Below are 22,636 nucleotides of genomic sequence, written 5' to 3' on the forward strand. Positions count from 1 at the left end.
AACCATGTAGTGAGTGTTGAAACAATTGATTGTTTTAAGAAAAGATAGGATAAATTTACGGATAGGAATGGCAGTTGGTAATGGACATAGAACTACCTAGTGTAGGCCTTATGGTCTCTTGCAGTCTCCTCCATTCTTATGTTCTTATGTTCACCCCGTAGTATGGTTAATTGAGTTGGTACAGTAGCCCAGAGTTCGAATCCCCTAGGCAGTTTTTTATTTTTTCAATAAACTGGTATTCACGAATTCCTATTTTTTTTCTGAAAGACTTTCTTCAAATCGGAGAAGTCTATTTTCCAAAACTGAGTCTATCTTGCCTGTGTATTTCGTCCCTTGACTCGTTTTTATCTATCAACTGAAATTCAATTGATACATAGTCATTTTTTCCATAGGACCAAAGTATTCTAAAGTGCCAGTGATGTGTGTGTGTGTGTGTGTGTGTGGGCGTGCGTGTGTGTGTGTGTGTGTGTGTGTGTGTGTGTGTGTGTGTGTGTGTGTGTGTGTGTGTGTGTGTGTGTGTGTGTGTGTGTGTGTGTGTGCGTGTGTGCGTGCGCGCGCAGCTGTATATGCGTTTACCACTTTCGTATCAAATATAAATTCAACTAGTTTTTTCTCTTATTTTTTTATCTGCATCTGTGCCATCAACCAGGAAGTAGAGCATCGGAGAAGCTGCCAGAATGGCAATGAGTTAAAAAAAAAAGAAAAAAAAAAAAAAAAAAAAAAAAAAAAAGGGAGGACGCAGAACTTTGGATTTTAGTCAAGTGTTCCCCGTTCTTCTCCTCCTCCCCACTCTCTCTTTAATCCTCACTCTCCCTCTCTTCCTTACCCTCCCTCCCTCACCCCCTCTCTTCCTTACCCTCCCTCCCTCACCTCCTCTCTTCCTTACCCTCCCTCCCTCACCCCCTCTCTTCCTTACCCTCCCTCCCTCACCCCCTGTCTTCCTTACCCTCCCTCCCTCACCCCCTCTCTTCCTTATCCTCCCTCCCTCATCCCCTCTCTTCCTTACCCTCCCTCCCTCACCCCCTCTCTTCCTTACCTTCCCTCCCTCACCCCCTCTCTTCCTTACCTTCCCTCCCTCACCCCCTCTCTTCCTTACCCTCCCTCCCTCACCCCCTCTCTTCCTTACCCTCCCTCCCTTTCCCCCTCTCTTCCTTACCCTCCCTCCCTTTCCCCCATCCTTACCCTCCCTCCCTTCCCTACATCCTATTCTATTCTTCTCCCCCCCAATCCTTCACTTTCCTCCCTCCCTTCCTTTCCCCCTCCTGAGACGGGGAGCCCCGGCATCCCCTGAAGTTCTTGTGAACCATCTCAGTCGCCTCCAAAGCCCCGAGGAGCTCCGTCAGCTACTAGAGCGTCCGCCGCCGCTCTATGACCGCTGTATCGGGTGGCTAATGAGTGCGCACAGTAAAGGGTTTAATTTTATATTTGAATATACACAAAATGACACAATCAACAAATGCGTGCACCCTCAACAAGGCCGTCTTCGACACTGACGCGCTTAGCTACAGGTTTTGCGCGCGAAGACGTGCATCGCATCTGCCATATCTTAACAAAATAAATTTTATACACAATGTAAATATGGTTGCAATAAATAATAAAACAATGAACAATAGATTATACCATGCCAACACAGCCTCCCTTTCCAACTGCCCCCTATACTCCTCTGATTAGCGACACCATCCTACTGGATCTTTGAAAGGCGTCTTTCGTAAACACCACCGCACGGCTCAAACGAAGCCCGTGGTGGTGACATTTCACAAAAAAAAAAAAAAAAAAAAAAAAAAAAAAAAAAAATCCTTTCCCCCACCCTACCCTCACCATTCCCCCTCTCCATTCTTCCCCTTTCCTAACTACTTCCGCTCCCTCAGCTTCCCCTCCTTTCCCCTCATCCCCTTACGATACCTCCCTTCTTTTTACCTCCCTTCCTCTTCCTTCCCCATCCCTCCCCTTCCCTTCCCTTCTCTCCCTTTCCCTCTTCTCATTCCCCTTATCGTACCTCCCGTATCCTCTTCTCATCCTTCCCTATCCCGTCGCTTTGTCTCTCCCAAAATTCCCCTCACCGTCCTGCCCTACCTTTTCCTGTCCCTCAGTCCTATACTTCCCTTTCCTTCCCTCACTCCCTTTCCTAATCCTCCTGACCCCTCCCCCCCCTTCACTCCCCTCCCTACCCTTCATATCCTCTAACCAGCTTTCCCCTCCCTTTCAGCTTTCCCCTCCCTTTCAGCTTTCCCCTCCCCTTCTCTTTATCACTCCCAAATTTCCCCTCACTGCCCTGCCCTAGCTTCCCTATGTTCCCGTCCCTTCCTCCCTCTCCATGTATTTCTTGCGAATCAACACCGTGTGAGATCGAAACCTTTATTGGTACGACGTTTCGCTTGTTACAGCTTTTTCAAATACAGACATATGACAAACACTCTGAGTACATATAGGCCGACGGGGAAGGAACTGAAAAAGCTGTATCAAGCGAAACGTCGTACCAATAAAGGTTTCGATCTCACACGGTGTTGATTCTCACAGTCTTGTCGGTTTTTTGCCTTTGTGTTTCAACATGTATTTCTTCCCTATATTCAGCTTCCTTATCCCTTACATTCTTCTCATTCCCTTCCCTTCCCTTCCCATCATTCCCTATTACCATGCTTCACCATCCTTGCAATCCTCATTCCTCCTGTCTATCCCCCCCCCCTCCGTCAATCTTTCCCCCATGCTTTTAATAAATAAACATCCACATCCACACCACATCTTTATCACTCACGAAGCTGATACGATGGGCTTATAACAGTATTCTGAAAAAAACAACAACAAGTGGACACGATGATGAATGAGAGGAAAATAATATGGAGATAGAGGATAAGGGGAAGGGGAAGGAAGGGAAGAGAAGGGAAAGGGTAGGGAGGAGGAAGGGAAAGAAGGAAGAGGGGAGGATAAGATAGGGTGGAACATGGGGGGGAAAGGGTGGATGGAAGAGTGGGGGTGGAAGAAGAGCAGTCACGCGATCAGAATCCACATGTGTTTGTCCTCCAAACTCTCATTGGCATTCTGTGTGTCTCTGTCTGTTACTCAGTGTGACTCACTTCCTGTTCGTGGCACTGTTCTGAAAAAAAATGTTATAAAAATGTATCAAATATGAAATAAGCACACACAAGGTCGGTTACGCACGTACTCACACACTAACACACACACACACACACACACACACACACACACACACACACACACACACACACACACACACACACACACACACACACACACACACACACACACACACACACACACACACACACACACACACACACACACACACACACACACACACACACACACGCATACACACACACTCCTTTCCTGTGTACCACAATCAGATAGGCACACAAAGAAACATACATACACACACGCATGCAGATATGTTCTAACGAAGAAACTTTCTATGGTATTTTTAGAAGGCCTCTATAGATGAACCAATAAGCTCAAAGGTTAGGGAAGAAATATCATACTTGGAAACGTTACCTACATATAAAGGTTGGATTGGACTACGAGAAGCATATTGCTGCTCCTAAAACAGACAGCATATGCTACAAGAAAAGCCCGTAAGGATTTTGAAACATAAATTTGATAAAAAAAAAAATCCGAACGAACAACAAAGCGTTTTGGGATTATGTCAATAATCGTCGCACTTCAAGTTCAGGCATACCTGGCTCTGTGTAAAACAGAAGGTACATTTGTGGGCAATGCCAATGAGAAAGCAGAGGTGTTTAGCAAGCAGTTCTCAGGAACTTTTGACCGACAAAGTTACAGTTAACTTTCTTATAGTTATGAACAAGCAATTACCTACGGGGTTCAGAATTACGCTTACATAGGAGTGAGTGAATGCCAGACTACAGATCTGGAAGGCCTAGATCACACCCCGATACTTCACTGCTTATTCTGCTTATAAAGCAGCCTCGAGAATGAAATAGTACCAAGACAGTGGAAGATTGCCACTGTGACACCCATATGAAAGATAAACCAACCTTACCTATTATCGAACACACAACGTCGAGACTACAAATTCAAACCAGGCTTAATGACCACCTAATGAGTCGGTAGCCTTATGAAAAAAAACTATTATAGACTGACGCCTGTTGTGTAAGGCGTCTGTTGTGTAAGGTCTTTGAACGCATTTTTGCTCAGAATTAACTTTAAAAGATCAATAACCTACTATGTGCACAGCAGGACATACGCAGCTACAAAAAAACAACAACAACTGGATTAATAATGATAATAGTAATGATAATAATAATAATGATAATAATAATGATAATGATAATAGTAATGATAATAATGATAATAATAATAATAATAATAATAATAATAATAATAATGATAATAGTAATAATGATAATAGTAATATAATAATAATAATAATAATAATAATAATAATAATAATAATAATAATAATAATAATAATAATAATAATAATAATAATAATAATAATAATAATAATAATAATAATAATAATAATAATAATAATAATAATAATGATAATAATAATAATAATAATAATAATAATAATAATAATAATAATAATAATAATAATAATAATAATAATAATAATAATAATAATAATAATAATAATAATAATAATAATAATAATAATAATAATAATAATAATAATAATAATAATAATAATAATAATAATAATAATAATAATAATAATAATAATAATAATAATAATAATAATAATAATAATAATAATAATAATAATAATAATAATAATAATAATAATAATAATAATGATGATAATAATGATGATGATGATGATGATGATGATGATGATAATGATGATGATGATGATGATAATGATGATGATGATGATGATGATGATGATGATGATGATGATGATGATGATGATGATGATGATGATGATGATGATGATGATGATGATGATGATGATGATGATGATGATGATGATGATGATGATGATGATGATGATGATGATGATGATGATGATGATGATGATGATGATGATGATGATGATGATGATGATGATGATGATGATGATGATGAGATCGGACACCAACCTGGGAAGATTTGGACACCAAATGTAGAAAGTTTCAGTCATGAAGTACAACTTCTGTCCCTATTATTTGTTTAGCTTTTATTGAAATCCTAACATAAATATTCAAAACTATTTAATTTTCAAAGAATTTTTGCTACTTTAGAGATAATAGGATTATATGCAGAGGTATTAGATATCATTACCACAGTGTATGATAAAGTAATGCATATAAATTATTACCACATTGTATTATTGTGTAGTACTTACACAATGATAACAAAAAATGTTTAAATTAAAGTTATATCATGCATAAAATATGAACAGTTATTACCAGTGGTGATCTACAATTTAGTCAGTACGTAAAGACGGCAATTTGAGAATCATTCAGTCACGAGGAGCTTCATAAACAACCCAAAAACCTGTGCCAGGACTGGGCGTAAGTCACTTTGTGATACTGCATCTGATTGAAGCAGAATATTAGGTGACATTTCTAATTTCATGTAATATAATATGTGCTAAGTGTATATGATTTCAAACGATATGATATATAATTTGTGATAAAAATCTGCGATATTTCTACATACGAATGTGTGTACATATGTAATGTGATTTATGTCTGATTTAATTATACATAAAAATAACATTTGAAAAATCTTTGATTTTCTAAGAGAAGCAAATTGTGACATTTGTCAATGGAGTGGTAAGAGATATTTCGACCGCTTATTGGTTATAGTCTTTCTAAAAGTGAGATGAAAAAAGGAGAGAAACGTTCTGCAGACGTAGCTGATACACACTCCGACCGAACTCGCCTGGAATCCACGAGAACCGCTATAGTTATTGCTCCATGCTGTATCTAAGTAAGGATTACAAAGGATTACAAAGGCAAAGCATGCCGACAGGAGACCTTTTGATCCATATCTAGGTCGGATGCAAAAAAAAAAAAAAAAAAAAAAATCATATTAATAATAAATTAAAACTATAACAATGTAAATAACAATTAAAATACATAAATAAATGCATTGGTATAGTTGAATAACAAACAAACAGGTAAATAGTAAATGATAATAAATTGACATATAACTAATAATAAATGAAAATCAGACAGACAAATTATAACAAAACAAAAACAAATAATATAACATAAATTATAATAATTACAGCATCTTACTCAGGTATTTATCTAAATGATTCTTAAAGCTTCGAACTGAACTACATTGCACTACCTGTGCAGGAAGTTTATTCCATTCATTAACTACACGGTTGGCAAAGTTGTTTCTACCTACTTCCAAATTGAATCTATTTCCGGACAGTTTGAGACCATTGTTTCTTGTCTGATTCTCATTCAATGTGAAAATTTGGTCACTTTTGATGTTGTCAATTCCCTTTAAAATCTTAAAGACCTGTATCAAGTCACCTCTGAGTCTACGCTTTTTTAGGGAAAACAGATTCATGTGCTTAAGTCGATTTTCGTATGATTTATTTTTGATATTTGGAATCAGTTTTGTGGCTCGCCGTTGTACTTTTTCCAGTCTGTCAATGTCTTTAATGAGATTCGGTGACCATACGGAAACAGCATATTCCAAATGTGGACGAACTAACGATTTATATAGCTTGTCAATGAGTGATGGACTTTTGAAATCAAAAGATCGCGCAATCAATCCCAGAATCTTATTTGCTTTCTCAGAGGCTGAAATACACTGCTTGGATGATTTGAGGTCGTTACTGATAATTACGCCGAGATCTTTTTCACTATCCACTTTTGTTAACGAATTTCCAAATAACTTGTAATCGTACTTGCTGTTATTTTTACCTATGTGCATTACCTTGCATTTACTTGTGTTAAATTTCATTAGCCACTTTTCAGACCATTGCTGTAATTGATCTAAATCTTCTTGAATATCTAATTGGTTTGAGTGATCATTTGCCACTCCGCACAGTTTTGTATCATCAGCAAATTTGGAAACAGTAGATTTTAGTCCATGGTCTATATCATTTATATATACTATGAATAGAAGTGGCCCAAGAACGGAACCCTGAGGAACTCCACTTGCAACACTTTTCCATCCAGAAGTTTTTCCATTTAAAACAACTCTCTGTTTTCGACATTTCAACCAATTACTAGTCCAACCTAATAGGCTACCACTTATTCCATGCAAAGCTAATTTAGTAAGTAGTCTTTCGTGTGGGACGGTATCAAAAGGTTTTGCAAAGTCTAGATATATTAAATCTATATTGTTTCTTTTGTCATAATTCGAGACAACTGAAAGATCTCTCATTATTTTGCCTGATCTCTGATTATTTTTAGTCTCTGTAAAGACGAGACGGTGAAAAAAGAGAGAAAAGTTTTGCTTGTCCTTAATTTTGAAGATATTGACTAAGGGCCAAACACCTTAGTAAGATCTGATAAAGCATACATCAAAGACACTGGCAGATTGGAAAAAAAGTACGATGGGGTGACACAAAACTGATTCCAAATATCAGAAATAAATTATACAAAAATCGACTAAAACATATGAATGTATTTTCCCTAAAAATGTGTGGACGCAGTTACTAAAAGGATTATGACTGGGTAGACAGGATGACACTGTGGGGGGTATTGCAGATATATGGGATTGAGGATAAACCGATAAAGGCATTTTTTCAAGAGTATGTGTTAGAATGGGAAATAGAGAGAGTGAGTGGTTTGAGGTAAATGAGTGACAACGACAGGGATGTGCCATGTCGCCATGGCTGAAAGGGAGAAGTGGAGGTGGAGGTAAATTGTAGATTAAGAGAAGCAAGTAAATGCTTTGGGGGGTTAAAAAGTGTTATAAGAAATAGACATCTGCGAATGGATGCAAAGAAGAGATTGTATGAATGGATGATTGTGCCGACGGGATTGTAAAGGTCAGAGATGAACATTTTAAATGTGTTTGAGATTAAATGTCCGAGATGTATCGTAAGGGTTACTAGGTTGGATAGAGTGAGAAACGAGGAGGAGAGCGAGAGTGTAAAATAATAAGGTTGATAAAATATTATTGGGATAATTTGGACACATGGGAAGAATGAATGATGGAAGATTAGGAAAAGAGATGTGGAAGACAGAGATGGATGGAGTGAACTTCAGGGAACAACCGAAGATGGAATTGATGGATGGGGTGTTGAGAAAGTGGGAAGAGGAAGGCAGGAGAGAGGGATGAGTGGAGAGGGACTGTGCATAAACTAATCTTCTATCCTTTTACACTAAAGTATATAAGGCGTCAGATAACAATGATAATTACGATATAATTTATATTGACTTTAGCAAAGCGTTCGATAAGGTGCCATGCCAGAGACTACTAAATAAAATCATTATGTACATAAACGACTTAGACGACAGGATAAATAGTGATGTTAGTAAGTTTGCGGACGACACTAAAATAGGACGCCTAATTAGGTCAGGAGACGACACAGAGATTCTGCAGGATGATCTTAACAAATTGTTCACATGGTCGGTGAAATGACAAATGAACTTCAATATCTCTATGTGTAGCGTGTTAAACGTAGGGTTACATAACCCCGAAAATAGATACAGCTTAGATAACACGCTTTTAGAGAAAACTGAGTGCGAGAGAGACTTGGGAGTTCTAGTGAGTCCGGACCTCAAACCCAGGAAACAGTGCATTAGCACCAGGAATAAAGCTAATAGAGCATTAGGTTTCATTGCTAGGACGGTAACGAATAGAAGTGCAGAGGTAATTATTAAACTCTATCTAGCGATAGTTAGACCCATCCTTGACTATGCGGAACAGTTTTGGTCTCCGTCCTACTGAATGGACATCAATTCACTAGAATCAGTACAGAGAAGGATGGCCAAAATGATACATGGACTCAGAAATTTGCTTTACGAAGAGAGGCTTTGGCACTTTAACTTACACTCTCTGGAAAGATGCAGAGTGCGGGGCGATCTAATAGAGGTGTTCAAGCGGATCAAAGGCTTTAACAAGGGTGATGCAAACAAGGTCATCATATTAAAACAACAGGGCAGGACTCGCAGTAATGGTTATAAACTGGACAAATTTAGATTTCAAAAGAAATAGGCAAGAATTGGTTTACTAATAGGGTGGTCGACGAATGGAATAAACTTAGTAACCATGTAGTAAGCGCTGAAACTATCAGTTGTTTTAAGAAACGATTGGACAACTTTATGGATGGGGATGACAGGTGGTGATGGATACGGAGCTGCCTAGCGTAGGCCTTATGATCTCTTGCAGTCTTCTTCATTCTTATGTTCTTATGTTGTGTAATAAGATCACGCCAAGACTTTCGCTTGGACTGTTTAATGTTTTACGGGCCTCTGCTTGCGCCTTTTTAAAAGTAATGAAGTTGGGTAAAATTGGGTTGTTTTTAAAAGTTCGATAAACCTTATTCCGCTTGCAAAGTGCTTTTCTGTAGTCTGATGTCCACCAAGGAACTCTATGCTTGTGAAATGCCGAGGTTTTTGGTATGCGCTTATGGGCTGAATTGAAAATGGATAATGTTAAATTGAATACTTTGTAATTCATATTGTCTCCTGTGGTGTTGATGTTGGTTCTGTATGTTTTCTTAACTGCAGAAGCATAGGAGGCTGCTCCGGAGGAATTAGTTGGGGTAACTCATCTTTCCATCACACGCTTCCGTGCCTCGTAGAAAGATATGCCACAAGTTGCTTTTTCGGTACAAAATCCTTTCTCTGTTTTGAAGGTGGGACAATCTCGGGAGGTGGATGCATGCTTGTTGTTAGAGGGGCAGTTGACACATTGAAAGACATTTGCAGAGCAGGCATCTATAGGATGTTCGCCTGCACACTTACCGCACACGATCGTTTGACTACGATAAAACTTAGCAAGGCGACCATATCTAAAATACTTATTACAGCGCAAAGGGTCGGGGACATGTGGTCGTACTGAGACGTGGATGTATCCTACTTGGACATGGTCAGGGAGGGTTGTAGAGTTGAAAATGAGGATATTGAGGGGGGTGTTGACCCGCATGTTCTTTTCCTGGTCCAGTCGCGTTATGAATTTGACATCTAGAATCCCTTCGTTTTTCATTTCTTCGAGGATGTTAGACTCGTCCATAGTCATCAAATATCTGCAGTGGATTACTCCTCTGGAGGAGTTGAGTGACCTAGGGAGGGAGGCAACAACATCGAAGGTATGAAACTTCTTGGCCTTAAGTAAGACGCGTGGAGATTTCCCAGAGTTGGTGGTAACTTGGAGATCTCTGCTTCTAAGTTTCCTAACCTGGTTGATATCATCAGTATGAGAAGACCGACATTTCTTCAAAATAAAGGGATTGAGTTCAGCTAATCGGATTTGGTCAGAGTGCCTAGCCTTACTGGGGTCGATATTAGGGTCGTTAAGGAAGTTTGCAGAGGTAGAGTTGAAGACTCCATTCTGCCCGTCGGGGTGTGGGACAAGCCCCCTGCTAAAAAAAGAAATGTGCTCAGCAGAGCCAAAGGGGACAATACTATAGGGGTCACACAATTCCTTGGCGAATGGCGACAGCCGTGTGGAATGACACGCTGTGTGCCCAGTGGAGACGGGGGTCTACGCTACTCTAAACTACGACAGATTTATACTAGATTTCGCCGGGCCGGACAACCGAGGAGTCTAACGAGCCAGCAAGGACTCGTGCGGATCCCGGAGAGCTACGAAGAGACGGAAAGGTCAAGGAGAGAAAGAGTTGGGAAATGGCCACAAATGGGTGGCGGTGTTAACTGCTAAAATTAAAGCCATCCAGTCAACTCTAGAGAGCAGACCTTACAATCATATTTGTCCTCGTGCAAGGACCGACTGTCTGCTGCCATTTGCTGCTGACGTCTATCGTTGTTGACTAAATGACGAGTTTCCCGTCCGTCATGACATAGATTATATGCAATCAATATTTTATTACTTTGTACAAGTTATACAATAATGTTACATGTAGATGTTTTCTTTTTACATTATAAGGGCTATCCTCGTACGTGGCAATAATATTTACAATGTATAATTTGATTAACATGGGCACACACAGTATTTGTTACGTTATAGTAATTTTATTTTACAAAAGGGGGCCCTGCAGTAGTGGCGTGTTGCCACACACAGTCAGTAATAGCTGTTCAGATAAAGAGGTGCAGAATGTCATCAGCAATGACCTCTTTCGGAATATAATATCATTCCTTTGCTATCTTCCATTACGTGTTTTGAAAACTAACAATTTATGTCTCGTAGATATATCCCTGATATAGAATACCAAGAGTAGCCATTGTCTTATTTTCCTGTTATTCTTATTTTCCTTCCACTTTCCTCTTAAAAAAGGTTGGCATATCACTACCAAAATAAACATATTCTTTAGAGGTAAAGTTTATTCACACTTGGAATATTTGCTTGATTTCAAGATGAGATACATAGTACAGATATATAGTCAAAGCAAAACCATATAAGAACATTTATATAAATTCAAAGTTTTGTTTCATTCCATCAGTGTCCACTCTAGTATACTACAATACGAGTGTTTGCATAGAAGTGTAGAGAGATTTATAAATTCATTTCTATGAATGAAATGAAATTGTCCTGTTTTCTGTCTTTTGGATAGGTCGGTAATTATTGAGAAGGAGCTCGCCATTGATATCTCTCCAAGTGCGTAGGAGCGCAACCTGAAGAGTAGATGGAAAATCAGCGCCCATTAAAACCTTTGTCAGCTTATACATACATACATACGTTCGTAAAGAGCTGGAGTCCAGGAGCCATGTTATCGGAAAATTTCGAAACACTGGACTCAGAGTAACAGAATTTATTACTGACGTTTCGAACCCTGTCCGGGGTTCGTCCTCAGGGTTATGTATAATATGTTTAATATGTATAATATGTATAACTCTGAGGACGAACCCCGGACAGGGTTCGAAACGTCGGTAATAAATTCTGTTACTCTGAGTCCAGTGTTTCGAAATTTTCCGATAATACATACATACATATATATACTAAGGCTTCTTCCCCCTTACCAGGGAGGTAGCCAAAAAGGACAAGGCATAAAAGCATTCTCACCCATTCCATCCCCGAAAACACTCAACACCCCTCCACCCTCCCTCCCATCTTAGCACCTTCAGCTTATAGTATTGGAAAAAGAAGGATGCAGGTTAGTACTCACATCAACTGCACTGATTGACACTGGTGTTTTGAAGATTGTCCAGGTGACGTCACCCAAGCAGGGTGGTGTTGTTGTAGACCCAATGTACCTGTCAACAATAGAATTTCCTCTCAGTTGGATGGGGCTCAACTTTGAGATAACAAGTATTTCACTCAATCACTCTGATTCACTTATCTGAAGAGAAAGTTACCAACACTCAAATGAGACTTTTGTACCTGTAATAGCTGCTTAGGTCATCTGGGAGGAAGTCGTCTATCACAATCATATCTCTATTCTTCAGTCTCAACTTGTCCCCTGCCTACGCAAAAGAAAAAAGAAAAAAATCATTGACATATAATGTTTTAATACAGAGTATATCAGTGAAAAAATGCGGCAAGACATAAATTTTGCTACATCAACTGATGAAAAATCGGACCTCCTCTATTTCCACGAATTCGTCCCACAGAGGATAGAGGACGCTATCTCTTGGGTATTCGTCATCGATGTCAGCGAATACACCCAAGACAGCGAGCGACCCATCCTTACTCTGGTGAACAAAGTGGATCTCAAGGGGAAAGCTGTTCAGAGAGAGAGAGAGAGATAAGTTTGCAGCCAACAATAGCATTTGGTCAACGCTTTTTCTCATTAAAATTTTTTTTCAAGTAACTTACGCTTCGCCGTCGACGGTATGTTCGGATCCTAAGTCATCATACTCGCCCCAATGGAAGTGAAGCTGCACAAACGTGTATGTTTTATTCAGAATTGACATTGTTGGTGGCTTCTTGTACTTTCCTTCCAACTTGGCTGGAATGCATTCAGTACTGTAGTTTGTATCCTAATATACACCGATGTCAACATGTCCATATATCCCTATCTCTAGTTGTATACGTGTTTGTGTGCAGATTAAGTGAAAAAGTGTATAGTCATTTGATAATGTAGATCTCTCATTATATACAAGGTAGATGCTTACTAGTAACTGTTTATTTTAATTTGAAGCGTACCTGTCCGTCCATCGTTTTTGAGGAATTGCTTCTTTGGTTTTTTGTTGTAGCCCTTGAGTACCAGTGGTTTCGAACTACTCGAAGTCAAGTCTTTAACCGCCGGGAGGTCGATGGGCGTCTGGAGAGGTCCTCCGCAGTCCGGATAGTTGTCCGCCCATGTATCGGGTCCTGCAGTGACGCGATGTTTAGCCTTTAAAAACAATACTATGCACATCTCCAGATTTATTCATACCTCCATGTTAACCCACTGACCTGTATCTTGTCCATATAAATAACTCCAATCGATATCAACAGTTCCCTTGTTTTCATCGCTTTTATTCTTCATTTTTCTCGTCTCTAGGCAAGCGCACATGCTCTGAAAAAGTTGATGGCGTTGTTACTACAGTTCGTACTCACGTGAATGTCTTCACATTACCTTTACCTCATATATATATATATATATCAACATTATATGTAAAGACAGAATAGGAGAAAACTATAACCCTCCTGTTCTTACCAAGATTATGGTCAAAATTCGAAGGACTTGGACCATCATGGCAGAGTTGGCTGAAGAGAGGATAGCGCGTTAAGTTTGTGGAAAGTGTTATGAGAAACATTTCAATAAATAATAAATATCATGGCTGACGTTATCATCAGTCGAACATGTGGGATCTTGATTCTAGTCGTCTTTATATCCAACTCTTTTAATGAATTGTTTTTACAAACCCTTCCATTGGAAGGGAGATATGAAAACACATCAAATGAATTATATGATTATTTGATTTAATTTTCTTCTGATTCAATGATTTGGTGTATTCTGGGAAAAGCCGATAGTAATACTGATATATATTAAAAGTTCCACATGAAAATGCTCTTCGATCCTAATCAGATTTCCTCTTTAGCATAAAGAAATGTCATATAGAAGCAAGGGTATCATATATACCGGGACATATAGTCATGTGATTTAGCGAAAGAACGTCTTGGGGAATTTACACAATAACCTGAGGGTGGCCAGGTCTAAGTCATTAGGAGACCATTGATTTAGTGAGGTGTTGAAACTACTGGGGTTGCATTTGGATAAGGATTCAAGTATACTTCTCTTGATATTAAGATTTGAGTTTAGCCTTTTTTTTCCCATTTCGTCATGTGTTTTTTGTATTCTTAAGCTGGTTGAAAAACACTAAATCAATTACCCCCCCACCCACCCAACTTTTCAAACGTGATCGGATGTTTCGAAAAATGATCAAACCCTGTAGAATCCCTAAATGTACTGCTACTGCCTGAGGGTAGACCATCAGGAGCTACTGCCAAAATGCTTCCTTGATACTTTACATTTGGCTACCTCATTCCCAGGACCTGCGTTGGCGCGCCCACTTTCAGAATATCGTCTATGCCTACGGAGAGAAACTGGTCTCGTTTTTTCACTGCCTGTTGCTATGTCCTGCCTTACGCAGAGAACCCTACGAGCCTAGAAAATCTACTGAACCATGGGAGTTCAGACTCAGGTCACAGTAACATCATCGTGGTAGTTTATCTTTTCTCTCCTTTAGCCCCCATAGGCCCTAGATGTCCACTTTCTCTCCATAAGACAAACTTCACTAGCCAGCATTATAACTATTTTAGTTCTCATGTGGTTCAGGGAGAGTTTTTTTTTTATGAAGGTATGCTGAATTGTTTTCTGTGAATATGACACAAAGAAACAACATAGACAGGAAGTTATCGACTAGAAAATTTATATTTGTTCGGTGTACACAAAGTTCCCTTGACAAACGTGAATCCCGATTTATCCAACTAACCTGTTTGAGAACGGTAGAGCTTTCTTCAAAAAAATCGGCCGGCTGAGCAACTTCAGATGCCTTTTGGAGATCGAGTTGACCTGGCAGGTAAAGAACAATGTTATAAGTGATCTCTGGGTCGAGTGTGACTTTCCTTTTTTTTTTTTTTTTTTTTTTTTTTTTTTTTATTTAGTCCCAGCGGAGGGATCCGATTAGGGACTGTCTTTTAGTTTCTCATTATTGGCTGTGTGTCTACATCTAGTATATCGAATTCGTCTCCGGGAATATGTCAAGCGCCAGCGGTGCTATAATAAGTGTCCAACTGGTGAGGTGGAGATTAGGTGGGCTGCCATGATGATGCTGTGGTGGTCGGTGACTGAATATAACATTCTTGGGGGGCTCTTCCCAAGGAGGTTCAGCAGCGGTTGGAAGTGGTTGCGAAGGATGGGGCATAGGAATAAGCAGTGGAGGAAAGAGACCAGCTCCATCCCGCAGGCACAGACGGTCTTCAGATAGCGGGTTTTCCAGTGGTTGACACGGATTCTTGAGATGAGGTGAAGAATGTGGGCTGGAAGTGGATGAGGGTGGGTCCAAAGGGTTCCCTTATTGCATGTCTTGATGGGCCAGCCTCGGGTAGCGGCAGTCCCGGCATATTCCTCTGACCAGAGCTCCCATGTTGCTTGGTCAATTTTTTTGTTGGCATCACTTGTTGACAAGCAGAGCGAGATGCAATCCTCTTCAGAGGTTAGGGCCCCTCGTTTGGCGGCTCGGTCGGCCATCTCGTTTCCATGGATGCCTACATGGGAGGGCACCCACTGGAAACGAAGACGGAGTCCGCATCGTGCGATTTCTTCTGATAGGATTAGTATTTCCTTGAGGATTTCCGGTCTTGTTTTGCAGTACTCACTCTGTATTACATATAGGCCGGACTGGGAGTCCGATAGGATGACTATTTGCGTTGGGGAATGGGGGAGAGTTTTGACTTTATTCAAAGCTTCTCTGATGGCGACGAGTTCGGCAGTTAGAATGGTGGTGGGCGGGAGCTTCACTTCGAAGTGCTCTCGCGTGGTCTCGAAGAACAGTCCTGCTCCTGTTCTGCCGTCACTGAGTACCGATCCGTCTGTGAAGATCTTGAAGTCGTCTGCGTATTCCTTAGCCAGCAGTTCTCGAGTACAGGTGGCGATTTGATGTGGTGGATCTTCTTTTGCTACTCCAGGGACATTGGTTCGTACCTCCGGCGGCTTCATGATCCAGACTTTATACTGTACCTAGCACTTGGTTGACCCTGGCGCTCTGGATAAAACATTTCCGTGTTGAACTCACGTGATAAAAATGACATACACTCTCCTTGATTGATGGGCCCACACATCTGTTGCTGTCATTGTTGCATGACAGCCACAAAACAATATAGCCAGAACTTGTGCTTGTTTGCTGCCGTAACTAGCAATAATATGATCGCTATATGGAAACGAGATCTTAGGGAAAGAGCATGGATGGCGAGTTTCCAGGCGGGTGTTCTGGCCTGATAGCCGCGATATTACTTCCTAGTGGTGACGTAATCCAATAGTCAGTGTAACCAAGGGGGCGTTGTTTTATGGCAGAATTTACGCAAATGACTGCCAACTCAAGACATTATTGGTCTGTCGAAAAGTATACTTAGGGTTGCAAGTCAAAATACTTCTACAAGTTGTAACAGGAATATAGGATTTAAACTGAATTCATCACTGAAATGCTTGTTAACAGTGGTCTAATATCCCTAGTGTCTGAGGCTATTACAGGTTGTAACAGAAATATAGGATTTAAACTGAATTCATCATTGAAATACTTATCAACAATGGTCTAATATCCCTAAGTGTCTGAGGCTATTACTATCATAATGTATTTTCTTTACTTTTTATGTTTAACTGGGTGAAAACCAAATATTACAACATTAGGGGATGATTTACATGTTTTAATAAATCATGTGACATACTGAAATTAAGAACAAATGAGCTGAAATATTTGCAGGCTACAGCAAAGTTATCACGATGCTTTTCAAAATAAAAGTTGTGAAAATTGACCATTCAAATAGGCTCATCCATAATTCCGGTAGATTAATGTGGTGAACGGATAACTGATCCACAAAACTACAAACCTGGACAACTCGTCCATAGAAATATGGAAAACTCGCCCACGTATTTTTTTTTAGTGATATGTAATTGTATCTGTTTGTTATGCATTTTAGCCACATTTTAATATATTAGGCCATGTAATGAAGGGAAAATACAAGAAATTCATATATCATTAAGGAAAAATATGACAAGAATAATACACTTTAGTATGTATCACTTTATTACAAATTACAATGAAATACATATCACAGATACTATATCTACATCTAAATCAAACTAAATACATATCAGGAGGTGCCAAGATAAGAGGGAGGGAGGAGAGTGGAGGGGAGTGGAATATATAGGAAATGGAATGGGTGGGAGTGGTTCCTATACCTTTTTTTTTGCTACCCCCCCATGTAAGGTGGAAAAAGCTTTTGGTATATGTATGTATGTGTGTCTCAGAAGTGGGATTGTCCTCCCGGAGATTGTAACTGATGAATCAGTCAATGTTGGCTTTGGTTGAAAGCAATGTGGCCACTCTTTGGATTTTTTTCCCCCCAAGATCTTGGAATTTTTGCCATCATCTTGGGATCTTGGATATGAATTGTAAAAAATGAACAAATCTTGGATTTTTTTTTTACGCCAAGATTTTTTTTTTTTTTTTTTTTTACAATCCATATCTACAATTCCGAGATCAAGGCAAAATCCCAAGATCTCGGGGAAAAAGCCAAGGAGTGGCCAAACTGGTTGAGAGATGATGGACGAGTTTTCTCCAGTTGCTACAAAGGATTACATATAGGAAACCTTTTGGTCCATAACTAGGTCGGATGCGAAAAAAAAAAAAAAAAATGCTGTAATGATGTTGTAATGATTACCATTTATTCTATATTATTTATTTTTGTTTTGTTATCATTTGTCTGTTTGATTCACATTAATTATTAGTTATATGTCAATTTATTATTATTTACTATTTATCTGTTTGTCTATTAATTAACTATACCTATGCATTTATTTATGTATTTTATTTGTTATTTACATTATTATAGTTTTGATCTATTAATCGATTTTTATTTTTTTCGCATCCGACCTAGATATGGACCAAAAGGTCTCTTGTCGGTATGCTCCGCCTTTGCAATCCTTTGTAAATAATAATGATAAATAAAAAAATATAATAATATAAATAATCATGAATAAAATAAATGGATAGGTATAGTCGAATAATAAACAAACAGGTAATTAGTAGATAATAATAAATTGACAGATAAATGATAATAAATGAAAATCAAGCAGATAATAAACAAACAGACAATAATAACAAACAAGTAAAAGCTTCTTGCTTAGATGTTTATCTAAACGAATCTTAAGAAGATATATATATATATATATATGTATATATATATACATATATATATATATATATATATATACACATATATATATATATGTATATAATTACACACACATACACACACATACACACACACACACACACACACACACACACACACACATATATATATATATATATATATATATATTTATATATATATATATATATATATATATATATATATATATATATATATATATGTATTTATATGTATTTACCAATAGAGTGATTACTGAATGAAATAGACATAGTAACCGTGTAGTGAGCGCTGAAACGATAGGTTGTTTTAAAAGAAAATAGAATAACTACGGATAGGAATGATAGTTGATAATGAACATAGAACTACCTAGTGTAGGTCTTATGGTCTCTTGCAGTCTCCTCCATTCTTATGTTCACCCTATAGTATGGTTGGCTTATGTTGGTACAGTGACCCAGAGTTCGAATCCCCTAGCTAGTTTTTTTTTTTTTAACTGTTATTCACGATTTCTCCTTTTTTCTGAAAGATTTTCTTCAAATCGGACAATTTTATGAGGCCGCAACGTCCGCGTACGGGTTACCCTCCGTGGCCCAAAGAGGTTGCATGCTCGAGCCCAACGTGTGCGGACGTTTAGGCTTCATGAAATTGTCGACGCTGGACGTTTCAGATCCATTCATACGTACCGCTTTATTGATGTCTTATTTCATGTTCTTTGGTTACAGAAGAGAATTTTCTATATTATCTGATATACGAGTATTGTGTTCTTTGATTACCGAAGAGAATTTTCTATATTATTCAATATATTGTGACGTGACTTCACAAGGTAATTTCAAAAGTTTAGTACAAAAAAGTCTATTGAGTGGATAACCCTTATTGGGTTTGAGATACATTTTTATTTCTGAGGAAAGATGGTTTTGCTTTGTCATTGTAACCATATGAGTAATTCGCTAGTGAACAGCGACATCAATCAGATAATTTTTATGACCGTCGCGCAGAGGATTCGAACCTTCTGCTCTGGCGCCAAGAGGCTCGGAACGTTACTGGACCCCGAGATTAGGAAAGACCGCTCACTGCGACCCGTATTTCCTGTTTCACCAGAGAGCCAACCACATGCCTCATTGATATGCTGAACGGACAACTGGCCCGCAAAACTGCAAACCTGGATAGCTGTTAACTTGCTTCCCAAATATGGAACCTACTTGCCTGCGTGATACTGGCATAATGTATTATCAGGTTTCTTTCCTCCTGTTGCCTGGTGACCTTCATGTATTCAGTATGCTCATAATGATATCTTTAAAAAAATATTATAGTAAAAGGACTGTTGTATATAAATATACTAAATCCTCAAGAATAATCAATATATATTTATATTTATGGAAAGAATCGCCAATTGGAGAGACGTAATTTGGACTTCATGGCTGTAGTAGTTCAGCCGATCTAAAAGTTTGATTATAGTATATGGATTATTTAGCGATGCGTTCAGTATGGCGAAATGGTAGCGAGCGGGATTCACTCTCAGTAGACCTGCGATTGAGGCTCACGACTGCCGGGTTTGATTATGTATCTTTAGAGTTTGATTGTGGGACGTTTGAAACACTAACATTTCTGAGATCGGACACCAACCTGGGAAGATTTGGACACCAAATGTAGAAAGTTTCAGTCATGAAGTACAACTTCTGTCCCTATTATTTGTTTAGCTTTTATTGAAATCCTAACATAAATATTCAAAACTATTTAATTTTCAAATAATTTTTGCTACTTTAGAGATAACAGGATTATATGCAGAGGTATTAGATATCATTACCACAGTGTATGATAAAGTAATGCATATAAATTATTACCACATTGTATTATTGTGTAGTACTTACACAATGATAAAAAAAAGTTTTAAATTAAAGTTATATCATGCATAAAATATGAACAGTTATTACCAGTGGTGATCTACAATTTCGTCAGTATGTAAAGACGGCAATTTGAGAATCATTCAGTCACGAGGAGCTTCATAAACAACCCAAAAACCTGTGCCAGGACTGGGCGTAAGTCACTTTGTGATACTGCATCTGATTGAAGCAGAATATTAGGTGACATTTCTAATTTCATGTAATATAATATGTGCTAAGTGTATATGATTTCAAACGATATGATATATAATTTGTGATAAAAATCTGCGATATTTCTACATACGAATGTGTGTACATATGTAATGTGATTTATGTCTGATTTAATTATATATAAAAATAACATTTGAAAAATCTTTGATTTTCTAAGAGAAGCAAATTGTGACATTTGTCAATGGAGTGGTAAGAGATATTTCGACCGCTTATTGGTTATAGTCTTTCTAAAAGTGAGATGAAAAAAGGAGAGAAACGTTCTGCAGACGTAGCTGATACACACTCCGACCGAACTCGCCTGGAATCCACGAGAACCGCTATAGTTATTACTCCATGCTGTATCTAAGTATATATGAAAGATCTCTCATTATTTTGACTGATCTCTGATTATTTTTAGTCTCTGTAAAGACGAGACGGTGAAAAAAGAGAGAAAAGTTTTGCTTGTCCTTAATTTTGAAGATATTGACTAAGGGCCAAACACCTTAGTAAGATCTGATAAAGCATACATCAAAGACACTGGCAGATTGGAAAAAAGTACGATGGGGTGACACAAAACTGATTCCAAATATCAGAAATAAATTATACAAAAATCGACTAAAACATATGAATGTATTTTCCCTAAAAATGCGTGGACGCAGTTACTAAAAGGATTATGACTGGGTAGGGTATTGCCGATATATGGGATTGAGGATAAACCGATAAAGGCATTTTTTCAAGAGTAGTAGAGCATGTGTTAGGATGGAAAATAGAGAGAGTGAGTGGTTTGAGGTAAATGAGTGACAACGACAGGGATGTGCCATGTCGCCATGGCTGAAAGGGAGAAGTGGAGGTGGAGGTAAATTGTAGATTAAGAGAAGCAAGTAAATGCTTTGGGGGGTTAAAAAGTGTTATAAGAAATAGACATCTGCGAATGGATGCAAAGAAGAGATTGTATGAATGGATGATTGTGCCGACGGGATTGTAAAGGTCAGAGATGAACATTTTAAATGTGTTTGAGATTAAATGTCCGAGATGTATCGTAAGGGTTACTAGGTTGGATAGAGTGAGAAACGAGGAGGAGAGCGAGAGTGGAAAAGAATAAGGTTAATGAAATATTATTGGGATAATTTGGACACATGGGAAGAATGAATGATGGAAGATTAGTAAAAGAGGTGTGGAAGACAGAGATGGATGGAGTGAACTTCAGGGAACAACCGAAGATGGAATTGATGGATGGGGTGTTGAGAAAGTGGGAAGAAGAAGGCAGGAGAGAGGGATGAGTGGAGAGGGAGTGTGCATAGACTAATCTTCTATCCTTTTACACTAAAGTATATAAGGCGTCAGATAACAATGATAATTACGATATAATTTATATTGACTTTAGCAAAGCGTTCGATAAGGTACCATGCCAGAGACTACTAAATAAAATCATTATGTACATAAACGACTTAGACGACAGGATAAATAGTGATGTTAGTAAGCTTGCGGATGACACTAAAATATGACACCTAATTAGGTCAGCAAACGACGCTGAGATTGTGGAGGACGATCTTAAATTGTTCGCATGGTCGGTGAAATGACAAATGAACTTCAATATCGCTGACAGCAACTGCGCCCCCCCACACCTCCAGTCGCGGACCTGTCCTTCCTATAAATGGTAAAGTTTTTTCAGCTCTAATTGAACACTGGGGTTTAGGAATGTTTCCTGTAGATATATAACTGAGGGATTGATTATAGAATTGAAAATAGTTAGGTCATTTACTTTACTTCTAATACTTCGGCAACTCCACTGGATGTTTTTCATTATTTTTTTTTTCATTTTTTTTTTTTTTTTTTTTTTTAAATTTGCTTCGATTTCTTCCTTTCTTGGCCTTAGTGGGAGAAGTGTTTTTTCCCTCCCAATGCTCGGTCTGAACTGGATATGGGACTTAAAAGTCGTTTTGGAAGCTCTGAGGAATGAAGGTGCGAGTGCGTGGTTTGTTTGGTATGTGGGCAGAGATCTTTGTACCTTATCGGAGTGCTTGCTCTCAGTTTGCGTTTCAATGGTTCTGTATGTTTTCTTAACTGCAGAAGCATAGGAGGCTGCTCCGGAGGAATTAGTTGGGGTAACTCGTCTTTCCATCACACGCTTCCGTGCCTCGTAGAAAGATATGCCACAAGTTGCTTTTTCGGTACAAAATCCTTTC

At 38.5% G+C, this 22,636-nt stretch overlaps 1 protein-coding gene across 1 annotated transcript in view; it reads right to left on the reverse strand.

The window, feature by feature from the left end:
- The window catches only part of LOC143017944 (carbonic anhydrase 1-like), a 20,942-nt gene extending 5,887 nt beyond the window's left edge, over positions 1 to 15,055 (reverse strand). Inside the window, exons 1-8 of the mRNA XM_076172981.1 lie at positions 14,922 to 15,055; positions 13,643 to 13,692; positions 13,399 to 13,501; positions 13,147 to 13,314; positions 12,817 to 12,949; positions 12,582 to 12,723; positions 12,382 to 12,464; positions 10,282 to 10,465 (exon numbers count right to left, since the gene is read on the reverse strand). Coding sequence (XP_076029096.1) covers positions 10,282 to 10,465; positions 12,382 to 12,464; positions 12,582 to 12,723; positions 12,817 to 12,949; positions 13,147 to 13,314; positions 13,399 to 13,501; positions 13,643 to 13,681 — 852 coding nt within the window. The 5' untranslated portion in view covers positions 13,682 to 13,692; positions 14,922 to 15,055. The remainder of the gene's footprint in view (positions 1 to 10,281; positions 10,466 to 12,381; positions 12,465 to 12,581; positions 12,724 to 12,816; positions 12,950 to 13,146; positions 13,315 to 13,398; positions 13,502 to 13,642; positions 13,693 to 14,921) is intronic.
- Between the last annotated feature and the right edge of the window lie 7,581 nt (positions 15,056 to 22,636).

The sequence above is a fragment of the Oratosquilla oratoria genome, chromosome 33 (assembly GCF_046742065.1).
Source record: "Oratosquilla oratoria isolate Oo_2021 chromosome 33, ASM4674206v1, whole genome shotgun sequence".
NCBI classification, from domain to species: domain Eukaryota; kingdom Metazoa; phylum Arthropoda; class Malacostraca; order Stomatopoda; family Squillidae; genus Oratosquilla; species Oratosquilla oratoria.